The sequence below is a fragment of the Parasteatoda tepidariorum genome, chromosome 1 (assembly GCF_982258835.1).
Source record: "Parasteatoda tepidariorum strain Cologne lab strain chromosome 1, Ptep-v5.0, whole genome shotgun sequence".
NCBI classification, from domain to species: domain Eukaryota; kingdom Metazoa; phylum Arthropoda; class Arachnida; order Araneae; family Theridiidae; genus Parasteatoda; species Parasteatoda tepidariorum.
Window position 1 is genome coordinate 109,572,416 of NC_141755.1, and position 26,671 is coordinate 109,599,086.

A 26,671-nucleotide genomic window follows, 5' to 3' on the forward strand; every position below is an offset into this window, starting at 1 on the left:
ATATCTATTAGTAAGCATATATGAAGAAAATCCTAATAAAAAAATCATACATTTTGAACAAGTGTGGCATTTAAGCAGCCAAAATAATGTATAAAAAATGAATTCTTTACAAAGTAGAATATATGGGTAATTTTCAGAAAATACGACACATAGGAATTTTTATTTATTTCTTCATTTTTAACTTTTTGGACAGGAATACTATATTAAAAAAATACTCGTTTATAAACGTAAGTTTAATTAATACCTTGTAGAGAACAATGCAAAATAGTTAATAAGCATTTAGCAGTTTGCAATTATTCCTTAGCATTCAAGTGTCTGAAAAATTACAATTTATAATTTTATAGCTTTTACTTCCATGTTCCATTTCATTTTTAGTTAGTCTATGTGATATTAATCACCAAACTTTATAAAACAGCTCAGATTGAATAATATAGTTTATATTAATTATTTCGAGTATGCGGAAAAATGACAATGTATAAATGATAATGCTAATAATGATAGAGTTAAATAAACTTTAAAAAAATAGTCATCAAATTTCAAAGGCAGCTACGTTTAATTGTCGCATTTAACAAAAATTACTCGTAGATATATAGTACATTCGCAAAAGTCGATAAATGAATGTATCTTTGCACAAATTTTTCTTCTTGTTTATTTCAATAATATCCTGTTAAAAATTATTAAATAAGAGGTGTAAAAATTTATAATGTAACAAAAAATTATTTAAAATAGTTACAAAGCCTCAAAAAATTTCGTAAATAAATATTGAATGAAAAGATCCGTGTTTCGTAAGGTCACGGACTATCGAATTCGGATTTTGATAGAGTGACATTTTAACATTCAAAGAATTACTAATCAAACTAAAGCGGTTTATTTATCAGCAACTGAAATGCAACTTTTTAGTTAGAACTCTGAAAATACTTACGAAAGGCGTGGTTTAATAAAATATCATGATTTTCCATGCAGTTACAAGAAACTCCGCTGGCAGTCAGCATCGTTTGCTGGGAAGTGCTGCTTATCACTGGATGTTTAACTATTTTTTTATCTTCTTCTATTGCATATTTCCTACTGATTGTAGGCCTTTTAAATTCCACAGTTTCAGGGCTGTTTCCAGGTCGTCTATATTTAAAAAAAGTTGCTTCCTTGCTTGTTCCAGGTTCGTTGATTGACTTCGTGATCAGTGGTATTTTTCTTTCAATTTTTGATATGAATTCATCCCCTGAACTTTTTGAAGAATAAGTCTTGGGGATTTTCTTCTTCGGGCTTTCCTTTTCTCTGGTTGAATCGTGGTTTGACCCTGAAATAATATTTGTTTTATATTACTTCAATAGTTTTAATATACAATAATACTAGTGATGTTCAGGCTAGACTTTGCTTAGTTAGAACACTTTTGTTTGAGTTTTGTGATTTTAGAAAATTCACACTTTAAAAACTTTGTGTTGTACTTAATTTTATACTTATTGCTGCTTATTGGTATAAATATTTTGACAAATTTTTCTTCTGAAATTTATAATATGTTATAATTTTCCAAAAAATGAATATAAATGTGTTCAGACAATGTCTGAAAGATAAAATTTTATCGACTTTTCTTCTTCTTTTTTTTTTTTTTTTTTTAATGAGAGAACAATAAAAAAATTTCTTTTTCGTATATATTTTATCATCGACTCATCCTCCAAACCATTTAAATACGTAAAAGTACTCATGAAATTACTTTTATTTTTGATTTGCTTCTTTTCTTTCTTGTACTCCTCCAGTTCACTTGTTTCAGGGCTGTTTCCAGGTCGTATATATTTAAAAAAAGTTGTTTCCTTGCTTGTTCCAGGTTCGTTGATTGACTTCGTGATCAGTGGTATTTTTCTTTCAACTTTTGATACGAATTCATCCCCTGAACTTTTTGAAGAATAAGTCTTGGGGATTTTCTTCTTCGGGCTTTCCTTTTCTCTGGTTGAATCGTGGTTTGACCCTGAAATAATATTTGTTTTATATTACTTCAATAGTTTTAATATACAATAATACTAGTGATGTTCAGGCTAGACTTTGCTTAGTTAGAACACTTTTGTTTGAGTTTTGTGATTTTAGAAAATTCACACTTTAAAAACTTTGTGTTGTACTTAATTTTATACTTATTGCTGCTTATTGGTATAAATATTTTGACAAATTTTTCTTCTGAAATTTATAATATGTTATAATTTTCCAAAAAATGAATATAAATGTGTTCAGACAATGTCTGAAAGATAAAATTTTATCGACTTTTCTTCTTCTTTTTTTTTTTTTTTTTTTAATGAGAGAACAATAAAAAAATTTCTTTTTCGTATATATTTTATCATCGACTCATCCTCCAAACCATTTAAATACGTAAAAGTACTCATGAAATTACTTTTATTTTTGATTTGCTTCTTTTCTTTCTTGTACTCCTCCAGTTCACTTGTTTCAGGGCTGTTTCCAGGTCGTATATATTTAAAAAAAGTTGTTTCCTTGCTTGTTCCAGGTTCGTTGATTGACTTCGTGATCAGTGGTATTTTTCTTTCAACTTTTGATACGAATTCATCCCCTGAACTTTTTGAAGAATAAGTCTTGGGGATTTTCTTCTTCGGGCTTTCCTTTTCTCTGGTTGAATCGTGGTTTGACCCTGAAATAATATTTGTTTTATATTACTTCAATAGTTTTAATATACAATAATACTAGTGATGTTCAGGCTAGACTTTGCTTAGTTAGAACACTTTTGTTTGAGTTTTGTGATTTTAGAAAATTCACACTTTAAAAACTTTGTGTTGTACTTAATTTTATACTTATTGCTGCTTATTGGTATAAATATTTTGACAAATTTTTCTTCTGAAATTTATAATATGTTATAATTTTCCAAAAAATGAATATAAATGTGTTCAGACAATGTCTGAAAGATAAAATTTTATCGACTTTTCTTCTTCTTTTTTTTTTTTTTTTTTAATGAGAAAACAATAAAAAAATTTCTTTTTCGTATATATTTTATCATCGACTCATCCTCCAAACCATTTAAATACGTAAAAGTACTCATGAAATTACTTTTATTTTTGATTTGCTTCTTTTCATATTTCTTCTCTTTCTTGTACTCTTCCTCTTCACTTGTTTCTGACTCTATAAATAAATTTATAAAGAATTATTATTATTATTGAATATATATATGTATATACAGTGGTGGCCAAAAGTGTGGACACTTTTTGAAAGTTTCATGCTTTTCAACTTTGTGTGCTTATAGAATATATTAATTTTCACTTAAATACAAACGTTTATATATCAAATTGAAGGTACTTTAATGTAGAATTTAATAATGAATACAGTATTACAATATCTGTATTACAAAAAAATTATGCAACTAATTGTAAGATCTATCTTAGATTTGCACGTTTATATATCAAATTGAAGGTACTTTAATGTAGAATTTAATAATGAATACAGTATTACAATATCTGTATTACAAAAAAATTATGCAACTAATAGTAAGATCTATCTTAGATTTGCACGTTTATATATCAAATTGAAGGTACTTTAATGTAGAATTTAATAATGAATACAGTATTACAATATCTGTATTACAAAAAAATTATGCAACTAATAGTAAGATCTATCTTAGATTTGCACGTTTATATATCAAATTGAAGGTACTTTAATGTAGAATTTAATAATGAATACAGTATTACAATATCTGTATTACAAAAAAATTATGCAACTAATAGTAAGATCTATCTTAGATTTGCATTTTTTTAAAGTGATACTTACACAATCAATACTTAGTAGGATAACCCATATTTTTTAAGACATTTTTTTAAAGTGATTAATCTACAAGCACGCAAAGTTGAGAAGCATGAAACTTTCAAAAAGTGTCCACACTTTTCGCCACCACTGTGTATATATATTATATATATATATATATATATATATATATATATATATATATATATATATATATATATATATATATATATATATATATATATATATTATATATAATATATATATAATATATATATATATATATATATATATATATATATATATATATATATATATAATATATATAATATATATTATATATATATATATAATATATTATATATATATATATATATATATAATATATTTTATATTATATACGTATGCAGAAAAAGCAGACATGCATTACATGTACGGCCGTGCAAATGGTAACGGCAGAGCTGCGTTACGAATGTATTGCGAGGAGTATCCTGATCGACGAATGCCGGATCATAGAATTTTTCAACAGTTACATCGTCAACTTTGTGAAACAGGTGCGTTCGACGTCAACAGACATGACGCTGGTCGATTAAGAGCTGTACGCACTCCAAGGCTGGAAGAAAGCATCTTGAACATTGTGGCTGATAGACCCGAGTCAAGCACAAGAACTGTTGCGCGTGACGTAGGTGTGAGTCGTCAGGCTGTATGCAGAGTGTTAAACAAAAATCGCTTGCACCCCTTCCATTTTCAGAAAGTACAAGCATTGAATCCGGCAGATTATCCTCTCCGCGTGAACTTCTGCCTGTGGGTGATGCAGCAATGTACGTTGCAGCCGGATTTCGTAGGTGATGTGCTATTCACAGATGAAGCGACATTTTCACGCGAGGGTGTCTTTAATGCGCACAATTCCCATGTATGGGCAACCGATAATCCACATGCAACGCGTCCACATGCGTTTCAACAACGTTTCTGTATTAATGTGTGGGCTGGTATTGTGAACGACTTTTTGATTACCCCATGCTTACTACCCACGCGACTCAGTGGCGGAAGCTATCTTATTTTTCTGAAAGAAGTGTTACCACAACTGCTGCATGATGTTCCGATCGCCATTCGTAACCGCATGTGGTTTCAGCACGATGGGGTGCCAGCACACTTCAGCATTGATGTACGGAATTACCTGAATGCCACGTTTGGGGCTCGATGGATTGGGCATGGTGGACCAATCAATTGGCCACCCCGATCTCCCGATTTATCGAGCCTCGATTACTTTTTATGGGGACATCTGAAGCATCTTGTTTATGAGACTCCAGTTGACTCAGATGAGGATCTCGTCGCTCGCTTATCTGTAGCTGCTGCAGGTGTGCGTGAAATACCAGGCATCTTTGAACGTGTACGCCAATCGCTCCACCGACGCTGTCAAGCATGTATCGCTTCTGGTGGACACAAATTTGCACACTTACTGTAAACATGACACTTGTCAACAACGCTTTCGATAAAATCTTTGTTTTTCCTTTCGGCCGTTATTTCTCCTGTTTACGCCTCACCGCGTCGCTTGCGACTATACATTCCTATACAATAAATCATTGTTACATCAGCCGTTATTTCTCCTGTTTACGCCTCACCGCGTCGCTTGCGACTATACATTCCTATACAATAAATCATTGTTACAATGTCCTGTACCTACCATTAAAGTTTGTACCATGAATTCGGGACCACCCTGTATATATATATATATATATATATATATATATATATATATATATATATATATATATATATATATATATATATATATATATATATATATATATATATATATATATATATATATATATATATATATATATATATATATATATATATATATATATATACAGGGTGGTCCCGAATACCCTATATATATATCCACCTACCCTATATATAGTCCTACCCTATATATATATATATATATATATATAGGGTGTCCCAAAAGGTCGTTTACAAATTTAACATGCTGGTCTGTCATATCATGATGAACAAGATTTACATAGGAACTTGTGTCCGAAAATTAAAACTGCGACCGCTAGAGGGCGATAATTGCACGAAAACGGGAGAGAGGGAAAAACAATCATTTCAGGCGTGGACGTTGAAGGAGAAGGATGAATGAGTTTAGTAACGTAGAAATGGCCGACATGCATTACGTATACGGCGCCGCTGATGGAAATGGACGAGCCGCGGCACGGACGTACCTTGAGCGCTTCCCAAACAGACGTCAGCCAAGTCATGTTTTGTTTGAACGATTGCACCGCAGATTATGTGAATCAGGTGCTTTCGTAGCACGTAGCCACATCGGTCGAGAACGTGCTACACGCACACATGTCGTAGAAGAAACCGTGCTACAGGAGTATGCCATCAACCCGCAAAGAAGTCTCCGAGAAGGCGAACGTGTCTTGGGTGTAGCTCGTTCCACCATAATACGCATACTGCACGATGACATGCAACACCCTTATCACTTCCAAAAAGTACAGGCATTGTGCGCTGACGATCATCCCAAGCGCATTGCATTCTCACGCTGGTATTTGCAACAGCGGGTCGCACAGCCAGATTTTCCATCATGGATTTTGTTTTCTGATGAATCCTGCTTTACACGGGATGGTGTCGTGAACCTGCACAACAAGCACGTATGGGAGCATGAAAACCCAAGATGTACACGTGCCCATGCACATCAACAACGTTTCAGCGTAAACGTTTGGGCTGGTATTATCGGTGACATGTTGATTGGCCCTTACCTTCTACCTGAACGCCTCGGCGGAAATACCTATCGCATTTTTTAGAAAGAGTTTTGCCGGATCTGATGGGTGACGTTCCAGCCGCTACACGCCGAAACATCTGGCTTCAGCATGATTGAGCGCCTGCCCACTTTAGCTACGCTGTTCGAGAATACCTCGATAGGATTCATCCTAATCGCTGAATCGGTAGAGGCGGACCAGTCCCATGGCCGCCGCGATCCCCCGACCTGACTCCCCTGTATTTCTACCTGTGGGGACACATGAAGTCCATAGTGTACGAGACACCTGTAACATCGGACATGGATCTTATCGCCAGGATCGCGGAAGCGGCAGCACGTGTCCGTGACACTCCTGGCCAATTTGAACGGGTTCGTGAATCCATGCGCCGACGCTGTGAAACGTGCATTGTGGCGAATGGAAGGAATTTTGAGCATTTGCTGTGATGTAAATGTTTTATAATAAAAGTCATATTAACACCGCTATCGATATCATTTTTTTCTCCTCATCCAAACCTGCACTTATCGCCCTCTAGCGGTCTCAGTTTTAATTTTCGGACACAAGTTCCTATGTAAATCTTGTTCATCATGATATGACAGACCAGCATGTTAAGTTTGTAAACGACCTTTTGGGACACCCTGTATATATATAATATATATAATATAATATATAATATATATAATATATATATATTATATATATATATAATATATAATATACATATTATATATTATATTATATATATTATATATATTATATATATATATAATATATATATATTATATATATAATATATATAATATATATGTATAATTTAGGTCTTATACTAAATTGAAATATTTTAAATTTTCTCGTTAAAAAACAGTAAATCCTGCTCCTATATTATGTTTTTTTTCTATGAAAATTAAAGAATTTTCCCTCCTCTACACGTATGTTGTATAAATTTTTCATGAGATGTTCAAAATTTCATTTTCAAGTTGTAATAGAAAATGAATTTGTATTATAAAAAAATACTGAGAAGATAATTTTCTCATACCATATCTCTTCATAGTCCAGTAAAATTAGATTTTTTCGTTAGAAAAATATTATGTTATATTTTTTTCTACAAGAAGCTTTTCTATATTATTATAAAGGATAATTAAAAACTCCCCTACTTTCCTCTGTTTCGCTTCAAGGGTGGCGCCAGTAGGGGATTAGGAAGGGGATCAATTATACCCCTGTCGGGCATGTCCAGACCCCCATCGGAAAAATTTTAGAGTCTCGTCGGGAAAAAAATCTGGTCAATTGTTTTTTCTAAATAATGTCAAAAATTCATTTACAAATGCCTAATAAAAATGTTTGTAGTTGATTTTTTATTTATTTATTTTTAAGAATTAATATAATAATAAAAATTAGTAAAATATATTGTAAATTCTACGTAATCGTAGTTTCACGCAATAAATATGCGCGTCGGAAAAAAGCAAAACAAAAAGTAACAAAATATTTTTTATTTATTATTTTTTTAACATTTTCTTAGTAGTAAAAAATTGTTGATTGATTCAGAAAAATAAACTGTGCGTATTCAATATCTTAAAATAAATATTAATCAACGTAACAGATTCTCATTGACTTATTTTGTGTACAGTGTATGAAATGGAAAAAAACACCTTGATTAACTTAATCACATTTTCACGTACAAAGAGTCAATACCACATTTCAAGTTACGAAAATGAACGGAAAAGCGCATTCTGTGCTGGATAAACATAGAAGTTTGTCTATAGTTATAGGTTTTTAATTTTCAAAATGCGGAAACTGCCGCAATCTGGAAGGATATGTGATTCGTCTAAACGTGTATATATGATTTGTCTAGGGCATGTTCTGGTTTACGAGTACTAATGTTCAACTCAGTAGCCTTGTAATTTTGAACCAATCCAGATGAAAAGGAAACTCCTGGATAAGTACCCCCCAGTGGTCTAGATTTGCTATGGGAACATGGAGGACTTTGCGACTCGACAGATTTGACGTGCATCAGTCACCATTTACTTTACGACAATTTCAAAAATCGGGATTCAGAATTTTTCCAACGTATATTATTAATAAAAATAATCAACATTTTATAACTTTTTAAAACTATATTTTTTTCATGATATTATTACCTTTGGAAGAACGAATTTTTACAATTTTGGGAAAAAATTTCGATTCAATCAAAACGCAAAACGTTCTTGAGATGTGACGAGTTTGAGATATTATCATTGAGCTATTATTTCGAAGCTATTACTATGTACTAATTAATTAGTCCAAACGATATTTTAAGTTAGAAAATTAGGCATAAAAACGTACTCCGATTAAACATACCTTTTTTCGTTGGATTCGGATTCGTGACTCCAAAATATAGTAGTTTCAATTTAGAAATATTGTTTTAACAGTTTTTTCAGGAGCGCGTTTGAAAGTTAGAACCCTTTAATGTTAACTTTAATTTGTGTATTTCACTATATCCCAATTTTTTAAACCGAATTGAAAAAGTTTTGCATACAATTCCAATCAGATCAATCAATTCCTAATCGTTTTTCTAAAGATAATTCCATACAAGATAAAACTTGTAGTAAACATTTATTATTATTAAGGGAAGTCGAGAAACTTAAGAAATATAAGGTATACAATTTTCTCATCATTTGCAATTTTAAATGTCGAAATGCAAAATTTAAGCAAAATCGGTCAAATAAGTCCTGAGAAATGAAAATAAAAACTCGTTGTTAAAAATAATATTCAAGTAAAAATTAAATAAAAATAAAATAAAAAAATCAAAAATAAAATTAAATTTAAAATCACCCATTCAGTGAATAGCTGAGACCTGAAATGTGAAACTTGAGCTTGGAAGAAGCTTTGTGTAAACAAATTGATTCAAATTGATTTCAAAGGTAACAAATTGATTTCCTACATTGACCTGTCAAAACATCCTTTTCGTCTCTGAAACATCTTGGGGACCGCAAAACCCCCTAAACTTTTGCTTTCTTAGGACATTTTTCCCGGGGTTTTAGAAAAGCAACACGCTTTTGACAGACCGGTTTTACGCACAAAAAAGTGGCGTTCACGTCGTCCTAGGGATTATTTTCTGACATCCCCGCCGTACCTTAGCATTGTGCGTAATCAGTGTTGATCATTAAAAAGCAATTTAATTTCAAGCAATTTGATTTAATTTAATTAGCATTTTTTATATTTAAAAATATGATTTAACAGAACGAGTTCAAAACTAAAATCTTTTGAATTTTATAAGTTTACCGTTATTGTTTTAAAATCGTTATAATTAAAAATGCACATTAATGACACTTTTTTTTAAAAATATATAAGCCATACAACCGTAAATTTGTTAAATTTTTCGATTAGAATTAAAAATAAAAATCTTTTTTCATAAAAATAATTATTCGTGGCATTTATTATGAATTCGATTGTATTATCTATTTATTTCCGATCTTTATTAATGCCTTTGCACAAATAATTATTCAAATTATTATAATCATATCATTCAGATTGCTTGACGCTTAAGGAGTTCCAGTGAAATTCTCAGTAATAGTAATGAATTTTTTTTAATATAATAAATCATTTTTTAGCATATTTGACAGACAATTAATTATTTCGGTGAATATAGCGAGATGCTCTTCATATTTTTTGTAATTTTAAACTCATTCCAAAAATCAAAGTAACGTGTAATTTAAATATCGGCGTAAAACAATGTTTATAAAAGTTATAAAAATAATTTATTTTAACCAAGATTAAGTTGAAATTAAAGTAATAAAATTTTCGCAGATGATACTTTTATCCTCGCACAACACAAAAACATTAATAATATTATTACACATCTTAACATTCTTGAAGAAGAATGGTTCATTAAATGGAAGATAAAAATTAACACCGACAAAAGCACTTCTACCCTGTTCACAAAAAAAAAAAAAAAAAAAAAGAATCATACCCAACATCTACCCTGTTTTACACAATACAACACTGCCCTGGTCTGATACTTGTAAATACCTAGGGGTCATATTCGACACCAAACTTAAATGGAATATTCACATTAATAATATTTCTGATAAATTTAGAGCCACTAAGGCAAAACTCTACACACTCCTTTATGGGAAATCCAAACTTTCTCTTTACAATAAAATTATAATTTATAAAGCCTATCTCCGCCCTCTACTCACTTATACACACCCCCTGTGGAGTTACACCCATAACACTAAACAATAAAATTATCATTTATAAAGCCTATCTACGCCCTCTACTCACTTATACACACCCCCTGTGGAGTTACACCCATAACACTAAACAATAAAATTATCATTTATAAAGCCTATCTCCACCCTCTACTCACTTATACACACCCCCTGTGGAGTTACACCCATAACACTAAAATTAACAAGTTGGAATCTCTCCAAAATCAAATGATTAAACTTATCACTAAAGCACCCTGGTATGTCAGAGGTGACAAAATTAGGCAAGAGCTTAATATTCCAACAATTCGGACCTTTTTCGCAAAAAACAGCAATAATCTCTACAACAGGATTGATCAAACTAATAATGACATCATTAAAAATCTCCCCATTTATGATCCCATGACCCGCCAATAGATACCACCCCTGATCAATTCTCAGATTTCAAAACCCCAGACCCCCCGATCATTGATCCTTTTTCTTATTTTATCTTATTTTTCATTAATTCCATTTTTATTCCCCATTCTACACATGATTTAACTTTAGTTATAGTTTCTAGAAATTCTTTTAATAACTCAGTTTTGTACCTTTAAGATTGAAGCTAAGTTTTTGAACAATAAAATTTTATAAATTTATTACAGGAGTAAGTTGAAGTCAATCGTGAATGACTATTTCTTTTTTAAAAAATGTAAAAAGGGAAATTTTATATATGCTACACAGTTTCAATAAATTGCTTACTTTTCATGACATTTACAACAAAAAAATTGAAGTGTATTAACTGAAATATTTATGTGTTTTCGCATTTTTAAAACTATTTTAAAAAGACATAAGGAAAGTTGAAGAAAAATATTTTTAGAAATTTAGAACGCATATTTTAGATTCTAACTAAGAGTTCATGGATAAATGTGCTGAAAAACGCGCTTTAAATTTAATGTTCAGTTAACGCATGAAATATTTTTAAAGGAAAAATTTAAATTATTATATACAATTTAGAAAATAAATTTAAAATTTTTTTTTCAAATAGTTAACATAACTATTATAGTTTATGATTTTTCAAGAAATCTTACACAAAAAAGAACTCCTTATACATATAAGAATTGATTCAAAGAATTCGGAATGTAGTTTTTTACACTGAATCGTATAAAATCACCATAGAAGTTTCCCCACGCTTTCTCAGTTGCAAAAGAAAAAAAATGCAAAACCTCCACCAGGTATTTCTATTATCCCAAACTACCCTAGTGTAAAAAATAGCTAATGGGCAGACAAAAGTATTGTATACTTACTTGTTCGTGTAATGGAACTGATATTCGGCCCTTTCCTATTCATCCATAACAGAAAAAAGTATTGTATACTTACTTGTTCGTGTAATGGAACTGATATCCGGCCCTTTTCCATTCATCCTGAAATTAAACGAAGAAACATAAATGAAAAAAATAAAAATACTTACTTATTGGTTTGTTGATTCTTTCGATTCTCATCTCAGGGGTAAATGTACCTTACTAAATAATTATTATTTTATTATTTTAAAAATATACAGTCAACCCCACTTAAAGGAATACCATCGATTCCAACCAAATCTATACAATTAAGCGGGTTATTCGATTAGTAGGAGAGTACAATGTTCAATCTTAAATTCTGAATTTTTACGAAATTTTACTTTTTAATAGTATTTAATGCATAGTACAGTCCGCAAAAAGAAAAACGAATCACCCTGAATAACTTTCGTTCTACTGATCGGATTTTCACGAACTAAGTGTCAATCTTAATGGTTCCTGGGGGTGACCTCAAATATGCTAATTAATTAGTGCTAACTATTAATTAAGTTACGAAATCAGACACAAAAACGTATTTTCTCTGAATAAACATGCATTTTTTTTTACATATTTGGATTTCTTATCTTCAAAATATAGGGGGTAGCCGCAATCTGGGAAATGTGGTCCCCATAGTTTGGTCAGGAGAGCGATTCAAAGTTCGTACCCCTTAATGTTAATTTCGCTTTTTGCGTTTTCAGTCATATTTTCAAAACTAATGAAGCAATTCAAAAAAATTGCACCCACTCATAAAACTCATTTACCCAAAGATAATTTCATGCAAAAAATAATTTTTAATAATTATTTATTATTTTTTATTATTTAATTAAAGTGAGGATGAAAAAATATTGAATTATAAGGTATGAATTTTTTTATACCATATAAATCTACATATTTTTCAATTGAAAAATCTAAAGTTTCAACTGTTATTATTTATTAAAAGCTGAGAAAAATTAAAATTAATTAATTTTAAAAAAATAATTTGGCGACAATAAAGAAATAACTAATTGGAGCGATTAATATTAAAATGTGATAAACTTGGGAGGAACTTGACTTCGCGCGCGTAGCGTAAAACTTCATTCATATTTTTTTCGCTAATAATCGTTTGCTAATCTTTTTATTTTTATTTCTTTCACACTATAAAATACGATGTTTCTTTTTTAGTCATTTAATAATTTATTTTCAATTTAGTAAAGAATTTCGAATAAAAAACACTTTATTCAACAAATGTCTAGTTTTAAAACAGCGTGCTTCTGATAGAATACACCAGATTGTGGTTATTTAATGTGATTATTTTTTATTTTTCTTATTTTGTTTTTCCATAACTGATACAATTTCAATAATATACATACGTATGCATAGATTTGGAATAATATATTTATCAATTTCTTGAATATATATTTTATAAATATTAATAAAAATACGTAGTAAACATTTTTAAACATCTCTCACAACATCGCAAATTTCTCAACATCTTATAGGGTAAACTAAACAATGAAGGAACACTTAAGCTTAGCTTGCCTTTTAAAAAAATTCATAAAAATTTCAAAATTTGTAATTTTAGCTAAATGATGGTGTCGACATATTTGTTATTAAATGCAAATTATGTAAAAAAAAGTTAGATAACTTACATAATATTGTTTTAAGCTTTTGGTGGTTTAAATAATAAGTAGTAAGATGACCAAGTGAAGGAACAGTTCTTACCAGTGAATAAACACTAAATTTTCCAGTGAATGAACACTTAATTTTGAGAATGTTTGATGCTCGTTAGGAATCCATAGGCCACACAAATTTCTTGGAATTACGACATATAACCATAGTTAATGTTGTAAAATATTACTTTTTTTTCAGTCATGGAATGGAAAGTAAAATATGTTTGAATACATAATTTTAAAAAAATGTTTTTCATTTTTTTCTCACAGTTTAATAGTCCGTTCTAAATTATGAATGTTTATCATTGTGTAATCCGATGATGTTTTTATTATTATTATAATTCGATCATTTTTTTGTTTACTCTTTTCCCCATATTTTTTAAGCTTTTTTTAAAAATCTTTTTAAGTATTTTTTTTTTCTCTTCGTCATGAGTAATTTATTTCTTTTTCTTTTGATTTAACCTTCCTCTTTTTTCCAAATTTTGAGCCAATGTAAATGTATCACCGAAATTTCTTTTGATTTTCCAGTTCCATTTCCAGAATTCCTCACTGGATAATAAATGAGAAAAAGGAGTTTCGAAGTTTGAGTAAAACCCATCTCTCATTGACGTATATCTAGTAGTTACTTATAAAATAAATTGTTTTTGCAACTAACAATGCCTCAAGAGGACTTATCTCAAAATCAGTTTTCAAGAAACTTTCATTATTAATGTTAGTTGTCTCAGCTTCAGAGCCAAAATTTGATTATACAATTGTTCTTTTTGAAATAAATTCTTCAATATTGAAGAAAGCACAGGCTATTGGATATTTGGGAGATTAAACTTTTCTATCAATGTTCCTTTAAAAATTTGCAACATAACTTGTGAGATTTCCTTCTCAAGTTTCTGAAGAAATAGCACATCGTTACTCTCGAAACATGTGTTTTGTTGATAAGTTGTCTTGCTCATTGACTCTTGGTGTCTGTTTTGCATGCATTTGTTACAGTCAACGTTTTCTACATCGAATGAAAAAATATCGCATTTCATAAAAGCATTTTAACTTCATCGGTTGATGCCTCAAATCTTATTTAAAAATGGATGTAAAATTTTCTAGACATATTGTTTTACAATTCTTTTGTTTTCAAGATCTAACGAGATTTCCAAGATTTACGTAGAAAACTAAATCAGAAAATTTGTTTTGAGGAACAAAACTTGCTCAGTTTCAAATTGATATGAGATTTATACCTATCCAGAAGAAGCAAAATATGGAATTTGATTGCATTTTTAATTAGCCATGGGTAGAAACAATTGCAATATATTTGTAAAATGTTGCTGCGGTCATCGTTTCATTTCATGAATAGCTTTTTCCAATGAAATATGTAGCAGGGACTGATTCTGTAATATCTCAACGAATTCTTCGGTAAGGAAAAACTACCAATGGAGGTACTTTTTCTTTCCTAGGTACTTTAGAATATAAATCCTTATAATTTTTAAGGCCGCAGATTTTTCCCGTTTAAGGGCAGTATTTAACTCTTGTTTCATTCGCATTGTAAATGCAATCACTTTATAAAAAGGATGCCAGGGCTACTTCCCTCCTAAAGATTCTTCTGAAGTTCTTAAAACCAGTATTTCTAATATTATTCTCTAAGGGAAGTTTTGCCTTCTGAAACTATCTTCGCATCGCACTGAGTTATCGGTGGATGTCGCTTTAAAAAAACTTCACACCTATTTTTCTCCTAGATAATTGCCTTTAAATGGATTTTTCCTACCAGTTCCCGTTAGGAGATTAAAGACGTCAATAAAATAATAATTTAGCTATTTATTGGCACAAAATCCTGCAAAGAAATTTTCCATCCAAGCTTTTATTATTATATTCAGTTGTTATATTTAGTTAATAAACATAGTTTATCAAGGTGTCTAAGGTATGATGTAATAACTAATCACTACATTTATTAAGATAAATAATAAATTAATTATTATTATAATTCTTTAAATAAATTTAGCAATTAAATTTGCATATTTAAATGAAATAGTTATAGGAACTATTCATACAACATTTAACTGAATTTTAGGAGTCCTCTATGTCGCTGAACTACTAATTATCCATGTAAAATCATATTTCACACATACTATTCATTCACTGGGAAATCTATTCCTTCACTGGTTAGAAGTTTTTTTATTTTTATTTTTAACATAATTTTGATTTATAATATGACAAAAGGTACAAGAAAATTAAAATTTTTCTTTTATTTTCATTAACTTGAAAAAATCCCATTAAAGGAACACTTGTTTATTCATTGGTTTTTCATCGTTCGGTAATCCAGTTAATAAACACCCCCTAATCTCAGTACTTGCTTATGTTATGATGATTAAAATAAATAAAACGTAACTTCAATGACCATATTTTAAATCGCAATCGCAATGAGAAAAAAAGCATTATTACATGCAATTAATTGTAGTTTACACGGATAACAACAAACACTGACCTTATAATTTTGTCAAAGAAACAAGGCGTTGAACAGATACTAACACATTCAAAACTTTTTCCAGAGAAGACTCAAATACCAGGTAACTAAATGCATTGTTAGATGACTTCCTATTGTTAGGTAGTAAGCTACTGTTACCAATCAATCTAAATTAAAACGTTTAGAATCTTATTTCTAAGAAATATCTATGAAATGCTCCTTCATTTGTTGGTTTACCCTATATCATCCTAATCTTAAAAGAAATTTCCGGAAGTGTATTGCAGAACTATTTTGCCAACTATTTAATTAAATTTTAACATTTTAAAAATCTTATTCTTTACCATTTTACGTTTATTATTTCTTCATTAATATACTAATAAAATTTTTTAGAACTTTAATTTAGATTTTCTTTAATTTAGGTTTATTTTTTAAATTATAGTCAAGTTTTTTTTTAAAGAATTATTGTCTGCTAGCTAAGAATAAAACCTTGTTAAGAAATTAAAAACATTCAGCTGTTTAAAATTATTTAATGCAAAGCAGCTTATTATTTACTTAGCATACTATTTTTCTTTGAAAAAAGAATATAAATTATTGATTGTCTTTTTTTTTTGTTTCTTGTGACTTCAACTTAGATTATCTAAAATAGTGTTGATGTTTTATAAGTCACTACAAAGAGGATAAAGATACCGAACATAAAAAGCTGTGGAATACGTATTCAATTTTTTTAGTGTCTTAAAATATCTCAGTATCTTAAATGTCGTCCTACTATCCTAGTTGTGAAATTAAATTTTTAATTATCTGACCACGTGTGATTCACTAATTATTTCATTATATCTTTTACTCTTTATGATACCAAGTAGATTTTTTTTCTTATAATATACTAAACTATTTTGTTTAATTTTTTACTTTAGCATGATTTCCAAGATATTATTGTAGTATAATTTGTTATCAGGAAAATGCCTTATTTTGTTAAGCAGGAAATACTAAAAATTGAAATTTGTAAGGATTCCGAAGCTGTGCCAATTTTATGATTTCCAAGATATTATTGTAGTATAATTTGTTATCAGGAAAATGCCTTATTTTGTTAAGCAGGAAATACTAAAAATTGAAATTTAAGGATTCCGAAGCTGTGCCAATTTTAAAGTCATCTGATTTTTAAAAAAAATTAAAAAAAAAACATGGCAAGTAGGCTAACATACTTTTTACAGAAACTGTGAAAACTAATTTTCCTATATTTCGTCAAAAGAGGATAAGAATGATATTGCTCCAAGGGACCTACTCAAAAATTTCGCTATTTCCAGAATGAAATCTGTTTGATCGAAACATATTATTCCTTGAAAATTAAAACGAGGGAAAAATTAACTTTTATTACTTATCTAAGCTTATTCCATTTATTTAATGATGGCGGTATTAAGGTTAAGGATATGCGTTGGAAGCTCCGTTTATTATTATACTATGAATGCATTAAATCATGTAGCTTGAATAATTTATTTTAAGTAAATTATTTAATAATTTTAAGCAAATAAGGGTGTAAAATTAAACTCGATCGAAATACTCCGAAAGTGTACCCTGAAATATATGTCGAATAAACTTTGGAATCGATATATAAAAAATACCTTTTCAAACAACTTCGAGTAGGACGGAAACGCCAACTTGTTTAAAAAAGTTGTCCTTGTTACTATTTAATTTCGATTCCTGGTACTAGGGGACATTCCATTTTCACATTCCACTTTTGAAATTTCAATTATAAACGGATTTTTTTTATGACCTTAAACTGAAATGTTATGGCTTGCAGCAAAAAAAAAAATTTTTTTTTACTGCATTAATTTTTTTACAAAGTAGTGAATTATTTTTTTTTTCAATCTAAGAACCTGTGCCTATAACATATGTAAAACTTATTATAATATCGAGTGAAATAATTTAATATGTTGTGTAACTAAATGGATAATCCCAAGAAACTGAATCGAAAATATAAAAACTTCATTGATTTAAAAAAATAATAGATGATATTAAAAATAGACATGTTTTGAGCGTCCAATAATAAAAGTCACAAGTTATCCAAGCCTGACAAATCTTGAGAATAGGCGATTATATTTGAAAACTCGAAACATGTCAACTTTTAAAAAATAGACATGTTTTGAGCGTCCAATAATAAAAGTCACAAGTTATCCAAGCCTGACAAATCTTGAGAATGGGCGATTATATTTGAAAACTCGAAACATGTCGACTTTTACTCCCCTCTTCATATGTTTTGAAGCCAGTTGAGTTTTTATCGTCAATTATACTGTTTTACATTTGGGTCTTGATCATTATTTTGATAAGGATTTTACACTAGTTAAAGTAAACATATGCATTTTAATATTTTATCAGGATTCATATGGTCTTTAAAAATGTAAGAGCATCAATATTGCAAAAGTTATATTTAACTATAAAATTAACATTTTGACACCAGATATTTTGAGTTTATGAAATTAAATATTTTATCTCTTAAGTTTTTGTGCCCCCATTTCAGTATCTTAAGGATCTTACGAGCTCTGTTTAAAAAGAGATCATCAGATATATATAAGAAAGCAAAAATAATCATAGTAGCAGTATTTGGTGATAAATGTAGCTTATCGTAATTGAAGAATATGCTGTGCGACATTTTATGGTGAATTTGCGAACGTATAAGTTTCAGAATGTATTGAAACATGAGGATGCTATTTGCTAATCATCTTTATCCAAAGGAAACGATGTAACCTAAATATCTAGTAGAATGAAGCGATTTTTTAAACAATGAATCCTACAATTTGCAACATATTATTTCAATATCTTATTCTTAAACATAACATATTTCAATGTTTTTAAAATGCCACTAAACATTCAGCAATTCATTGAGTTATAGAAAAAAGAAATCGTAAATTACAGAAAACCTTGTGAATGTGCATTAGAATTACTATACAATCTACATTTTATTTTTCATGCACTTTTTTTTCCTTCAAACTTTCATGCCTAGAAGACTCGATTAAAGCTGTAAAAATCATTATCCCTAAAATTTTGTATATAGCTATTATAAGTTATGTTAATTTGATTTTAGTATGAAATCCTCGAATAAACATAGCAAAAATAGCATAATCTAAATAATATCAGATAAAAAGTTCATGTATTTAAATTCTGAAAACTTATAAATCGATTCAAATTTTCTTTTCAAAAGAGATTAAAATAATTTTTTTTTTATTTATTTATTTTTTTTTTTTTGCTTTTTGGACATAAATGAACTTAAAAATTGTCTATTGCCTAGAAACTTCGAGGTGTTTTCTATTAACTATTAATTAAACCTCTCAGAGCAATCACAAAACATTATTTCAATTTTTTTACAGTCAGAAATTGGTTGCCTAGCAACCTAGTAAAATTAAGCGTTTCTCTTTTGAATCAGTCAAGGGTTATCTTAAAATATTTATTTGCGCAGGCGACTTTTTTTGGCGGTTTTCTGGACTATCGCCAAATATATAAACCTTTATTGCAACCCAATTTACGACCCAATTTTTTTAAAATTTTGTCTACCCCCACTAATTCAAGGATCTAGATTCAAAATATGTAAAAAAAAATATATGTTTATTCAGAGAAAGTACGTTTTTGTGTCTGATTTCGCAACTTAATTAATAGTTAGCACTAATTAATTAACATATTTGAGGTCACCCCCAGGAACCATTAAGATTGACACTTAGTTCGTGAAAATCTGATCATTAGAACGAAAGTTATTCAGGGTGATTCGTTTTTTTTTTTTTTTTGCGGACTGTACAGCATTGTTTGATTAAATAAACTCAGTTTTATGAACAATAAATAATTAGACTGAAAAATGTCAGCCTTAATATCATAAAAAAATGTCATTTGAAGTTAGATAAAATAAATCAATGTTAGTGAAAAGTATCACTTAGGAACTAAAATATTATTTGATCCCATCCGAAAGATTCTATAATTGAAGATTGGAACTAAAATATTATTTGATCCCATCCGAAAGATTCTATAATTGAAGATTGTTTTTTATACCAGTTTAATTCGTCAATTTATCAAAATTAGATATTCCTTTTTAGTTTCTACTAAAATTTTCTTGACTTGTGCGTTTTCCTCTCAAATACATTCAGAATTTTTATTTTAATTTTTTTGTATTTGAAACTTGAGAAATTCCTAATTAATGGGTTACATCAATTGGAGATTTTTTATATTTATTGTTTCTAAAATTCATTGTTTTTGTTTTTTCTTCTATTAATTAGAATCATTCCTTTTCGCGCTCAACTTGCATCCAACTCAAAATTGTTCACTGGATTAAAAAACTATTTTACTTAAGAGGTAACAACTACTATTTACAACTACTATTTACAACTACTATTTAAAACCCCCAAAATCGACCAAATGATACTTTTTTCAATTTTTGTTTCAAAAAATAATAGTTATATCTAGCTACAATTTAAAAGAAAAATTTTTCAATTTCATTCATTTTTTGCAAAGTTATAAGCATTTCAAGATTTGTAAACAAAGTTATGTAAACTGTCTGTTTTTATAGTTAAACTGTTTTTCTCAATATTGTTTTTTTACGATAATATTCAAACTTCGAAAAGTTCCTTACGCATGAGTTTTGAGTAAATCTTTTTTTTTTTCTTCATATATATGATTGGTCTAATGTTCCGTAACCAATGTGATATAAATAAAAGCTGAATACTCACTGAATATTTTTTTAAATTACTTTAAATCGTTATTTAAATTTCAATTTTTAAAAATTATATATAGACTATTATATTTTGATTTTTTATTTGTTTAAAATTAAGTGCTAAGTTTAAACATAATCCAACTTTATTTATGCTTATTCAAACTGTAATATAAATGAGTTTCATACAGCTACGATGAAAACTCATGCGCAAGAAACATTGTGAAATATTGGAACATTTAGTAATTTAACTTGCGGATAAATTATTAAAAAAATTATAACTTTTCAACAAATTAATATTTTTGCTTCAAATTTTGGGAATATCTTTCGAAATGCTTTATTCACAATCTATGAAATTCTAATGAATAAGAAGACCCCATTGAAATGACCCGCTTGCATCCTTATCTTAACTGAAAAAGGAAAATTCTATTTTAATTGGTGAAACATTTCGCAAAAATAAAATAAAATTTCATTTCAGTACCACTTCTTTATACAATTAAGCGGTGAAAAAACAACAAATAACCGTTTAAACGGGGAAGTTTAACGTTAGTTTAGTATAAAATGATTTGGTTTTAAATTTTATTCGTATAAGCGGGTTACTCGATTATCCGAGGGACGATTAAGTGGGGATAACTGTAAATGAAAAACTGTGCAAACCTTCCATATGATTTCCTTAGTTGATTTAATAAAAAAAATTCTTACCTCCTTCTAAATTTTTTAGAAAATTAAAATTGAATGTCTATTGAGAGAAAAAATTAAAGCAAAGAGAGAAATGGGAAAAAAAAGCAAATAAACTTTATGTTTTTTTTTCTAAGAAATTAAGCGATAATTAAGCTATATCCTTATAAAAGAAATATGAAACAAATTAAATCTTAAGTTTTTAAATAAAAAGGAAACAAGAAAACTACTTACCACTGTAATATATATTCTTAAAATTTCTTCTTTTTGTATCTTCTTTCTTCATACCCTTTTCAGTAGCTACCATTTTTCACTAAACTGGTAAAACAATACTACTTAATACAATTCCATTCTCTGTATTTATAGTTTACAAAGAATATATGTTGACATATATAAATAATGTTCCAGTTCTTTGAAAGGTTTTCACAACAAGCAATCAGAAGAAATCTATAAATCATTTTACTTTCCTTGCTAATTAAAAAAAAAATGCACTATTGAATATGTAAATAGAGTGACATAATCTTTCCCTTCCTTCATCTTCTTCTTACTCTTCCTGCTTGAACTTGTCACCTCGGCACATGTTGCATTTTATGCCATGCTTCACAGCCAATTTTTCCTAGTTCATTGTCTTGGGTCACCTATTATGTTTATGTAGTCTGACAGTTCCTTAATGGAATTAAGGAAAAGCTCTTTAGGATATGGGTTGACTAAGGTAGTAGAGGCACGTAAGAGCGTGAGCATCACATTCATATTCTAATTTCTTTACCAATTAAAGAAAAAAAATACACTGTTGAATTTTTAAATAGAACGAAATAATCTTTACTTTCCTTACCAACTAAAGAAAAATAAATACACTGTTGAATTTGTAAATAGAACGAAGCAATTAAGGAAATAGATAATTGCATATGTATCTTAATAAACTATTTAAATCCCTAATACATATTATAATTTTTTGCACAATGTTTTCCTCAATTTACGAAACTTGAGAACTTTGATTTTTTTAGTTCAGTAATTATCCTAGATTGTGTGGACTAAATCTAAACTATGTGACAGTAAAACACTCTGTTAAGCAGGAAGTTACGCTCCCTGAAGAAGAAAATTATAGGTCAGATAAGTTGTATATAAATGTTGAAAAGAAGAAACATTCAACATTCTCAAGTGTTTTTTAAGGTTCACATACTGTCAACTAGTTCTCAGGTAAGCATATATATTTTTATTCATTTAGTGTTTTAAGTAAAGTTTTTAATTAAAGTTTTTAATTTTTAAAGTAATAAAAATTTTATTCACTTAGTGTTTTAAGTAAAGTTTTTAATTAAAGTTTTATAAGATAAAGATTAAAGTTTTTTCATAAAGATTAAGATAAAGATTAAAGATTAAAGTTTTTTCATAAAAATTTCATTAGATTAAAGTTTTTTCATAAAAATTTCATTAGATTAAAGTTTTTTCATAAAGATAAAGATATTAAAGATTTACTAAGTTATCTCAAATTTACACACATAGAACTTGTTTTTTTTTTACCGGTCACGTTTTCCCCCCCACCAAAATGAATCCCACTGAAGCAACAGTCCACTTCGTTTGGTCTGAAATGAAACTGGTTGGTTCAACAAATCGAACCCCAGTTGAAATATCGGAAGATATTTTGTCAATGATGGAACCGGAAATCATTGACTTAAACCCGAATTTTCTATTATTAAAATTAGTTGATGCGAATTTCGCATCCCGCGAGTCCGAAATGTACTCGTTTATTCAAAACAATTTAAAAGATGTACCGATTGCCGACGTTCCGGGAACGTGGGCACTTAAAACATTCAAAACATTTGGCATTCAATGGCTGGAGAAAATTATTCTCCAGCTTTTTGTCCGTAAATGGACTATGAGTAATTCGTTGCTCATGCGAATTGCACAGGACATTCGTAACTTTATTTACGTGTCCAAAATGGAAGACATGTTCTTTAAAGAACCTGTCAACTGTTTAATGTGCAATATGAATCTCATCGAAAAATATGCCGAGCCCACGGGGATTAAAATGAATCCCCAGTGCACCTTAAATTGGGTGCGAACTTTTACATGTGGTGTTTGCGCTAACCTAATTAATCAATCGACAAATATTCGGATATAAAGGGCGCAAACCTCACATGTATAAGTTCGCACCCAAATGCGTCGAAAAGTGGGATTCATTTTTATCCCCGTTCGCTTAGTAAAATATCCGTCATTAGTAAAATTTTTTGTTTCTCCGATAATGCAACTGGGGTTTGACTCGTTGAATCAACATTAAAATATCCTCCGATAATGCAACTGGGGTTTGACTCGTTGAATCAACATTAAAATTTTTTGTTTCTCCGATAATGCAACTGGGGTTTGACTCGTTGAATCAACATTAAAATTTTTTGTTTCTCCGATAATGCAACTGGGGTTTGACTCGTTGAATCAACATTAAAATTTTTTTGTAGTTAGAGTTGTTTTGTCTTATCTTAAATTTGAAAGCACCTTAAAATTAAGACTATTAAATTTTTAGAATTGGAAATTCGATTTTTTATGCTTTTTAACAATTTTGTTTTCATTCAAAATTGAAAAGCACCTTAAAATTAAGACTATTAAATTTTTAGAATTGGAAATTCGATTTTTTATGCTTTTTAACAATTTTATTTTCATACAAAATTGAAAAGCACCTTAAAATTAAGACTATTAAAATTTTAGAATTGGAAATTCGATTTTTTATGCTTTTTAACAATTTTGTTTTCATTCCAAATTGAAAAGCACCTTAAAATTAAGACTATTAAATTTTTAGAATAGGAAATTTGATTTTTTTATGCTTTTTAACAATTTTGTTTTCATTCAAAATTGAAAAGCACCTTAAAATTAAGACTATTAAATTTTTAGAATTGGAAATTCGATTTTTTTATGCTTTTTAACAATTTTGTTTTCATTCCAAATTGAAAAGCACCTTAAAATTAAGACTATTAAATTTTTAGAATAGGAAATTCGATTTTTTATGCTTTTTAGCAATTATTCTGTTTTCATTCCAAATTGAAAAGCAAACTTTGATTTTGTTTTAAAAAAATCATATTTAATTTAGTTAAAAAATCACATTTAATTTTAAAAAACGCTATAGACATTGTTTCATTGAGAATAACTGAAAATATGTCATCATTTAAAGTATTTTGGTTTAAATTAACCATTGTTTTTCAATCAATAAAAAAAAAAATTCTTCGAAGAATACATTTTATTAGATTGTTTCGATAATTCTTTCTACTTTTATGAGAGACTTTGTCGATTCTTTAAGATCAGCATTATCTACATTGCATTAAAATTAAACTAATTTCAAATTCCTTACTTTGTTTCACCACCTTATCTAGTAACCCTCACTCAGAGGCAACCCTACGCTCGCCTCAATACAGCACTCGCAAAAGTCATAAACGAATCTTTGCGCTCATGGATATTTTTAAAAGTTGCTTGTTGAATTAAGTTAAAATTTCATCCTCGTTTAAGACTAGAAAATTCAAATAACGAGATCAAAATACTTCGTCCTTCTATAAAGAAAAAGTTACATACACACAATTATTTCAGTTAATTACATACATATTGCGGCTAAAAAAATTTTCAAATAGAAACTATTCTTGCAAATTAAATAAAAATCTGGAGTAATAAAATATTTATATCTTCAGAATAATCAATTTCTTTTGAATATCTTAATTAATAAACAAAGTTTAAAAAAATAATCCCCTATATAAATCATCGCATTATTAAGTGTACATATTTTTGAAGATAAAAGTATTAAAAAAATTTACGCTGATTGAAAAATAATTATTTTTATTTCCTTCATTTTTACCATGTGTTTTCAATTGTTTCTATTTTGGAAAAAATATGTATTCTTCAAAATGCTTACAATATCTTAAAAAAATTGCATATATTTTATACTGAACAACTTTTGATTGACAATATTTTCTTCATAAGAGAGTCCTTAAAAAAAGTTGAAAATATTTTCATTAAATTTGTTCAAATATTTTCTGTAAAGTGCTTGCTATTATGAAAACAAGGAGAAAAAAATATTTTTAGTAAAGCCATGACATAAAGAAACAAATCGTTGACATATTCACTACTATTTTCGTATAGTTAATTTATTTTTTATAACATCAAATTATATTTATTAAAGCTTAAAGTTGTGGCTGCTCAACTTTTTTTAATGTTTCTTAAGTTTGTCAGGGAAAATTCCGATATTTTCCATTTTTCTTGCTTCTATCACTATTATTTGTATATATCTGAAATTATTCACCTTCTTTTTAATTGTTTCCTAATTAATTTTATCCTATATTTTACTACATATATTTATCCTTTCATTCTATGCTTCATTAATTTCATAACTTATCCATCTTGTAACTTTTTATTCATAATTTTATAACAACTTTAGCTCATTTCATTCCATGCTTCATTAATTTCATAACTTATCCATCTTGTAACTTTTTATTCATAATTTTATAACAACTTTAGCTCCTTTCATTCCATGCTTCATTAATTTCATAACTTATCCATCTTGTAACTTTTTATTCATAATTTTATAACAACTTTAGTTCATTAGATTCTATAACTCAACAATTGGTATACATATTTTATAATTTCTTTATTCAATTTTTGGGCTTCTAAATAAGATATGGAAAAAATTCTATGAAAATTATTACATTTATTGTCAATCTAAAATTAGGCCTTTTTTCCTCCTAAGTGCGAAAACACATTTACTAACTTAATGTAACGTAATTTAACACGATTCATCTTTCTTAATAAGAACGATTCAGAGAAAAGCAGGATCAGTAAAAGTGAAATGTGTATTTTAATTTATATTCTGCTTCAAAAATGAGACAAAAGAGACACCGAAAACTTTTCTGTTATTATTTAATAGTATTCATTAGTCTTTAAAATTCCAAAAGAATTTTTAAGTTGCTGGAATCATACAATAGTCTCATTTGTAACAACTTGTTTTTTAATTTTTTTTCACACAATAGCTTTTATTGTATGTAATTTGCTTTAAAAGTTCAAACATTTATTCTTAGATTGTCATGCAGTCTGTGTGTCTGAAAACTGTATGACCTATTTTATTTTATTTGTTCCTTGCAGAATGGTAATAATTGTTTCTTATTTGGTAATAAAAATCTTACTTTTGCTGAGATCGCAAGAGTTTTGTTTTATTATCATAACATCGATTAATTTTTTTGAGAAAAGTGTAAGTCCTCAGCC

At 28.7% G+C, this 26,671-nt stretch overlaps 1 protein-coding gene across 1 annotated transcript; it reads right to left on the minus strand.

Moving 5' to 3' along the window:
- Positions 1-896: 896 nt before the first annotated feature.
- LOC147816701 (uncharacterized) lies at positions 897-22,103 on the minus strand. The gene is made up of 5 exons (XM_087157238.1): positions 21,677-22,103; positions 3,040-3,111; positions 2,375-2,626; positions 1,709-1,960; positions 897-1,294 (listed from the first exon to the last, which is right to left on the minus strand). The coding sequence occupies exons 1-5, from the start codon at positions 21,747-21,749 to the stop codon at positions 897-899; spliced, it is 1,047 nt and encodes a 348-aa protein (XP_087013364.1). The 5' UTR covers positions 21,750-22,103.
- Between the last annotated feature and the right edge of the window lie 4,568 nt (positions 22,104-26,671).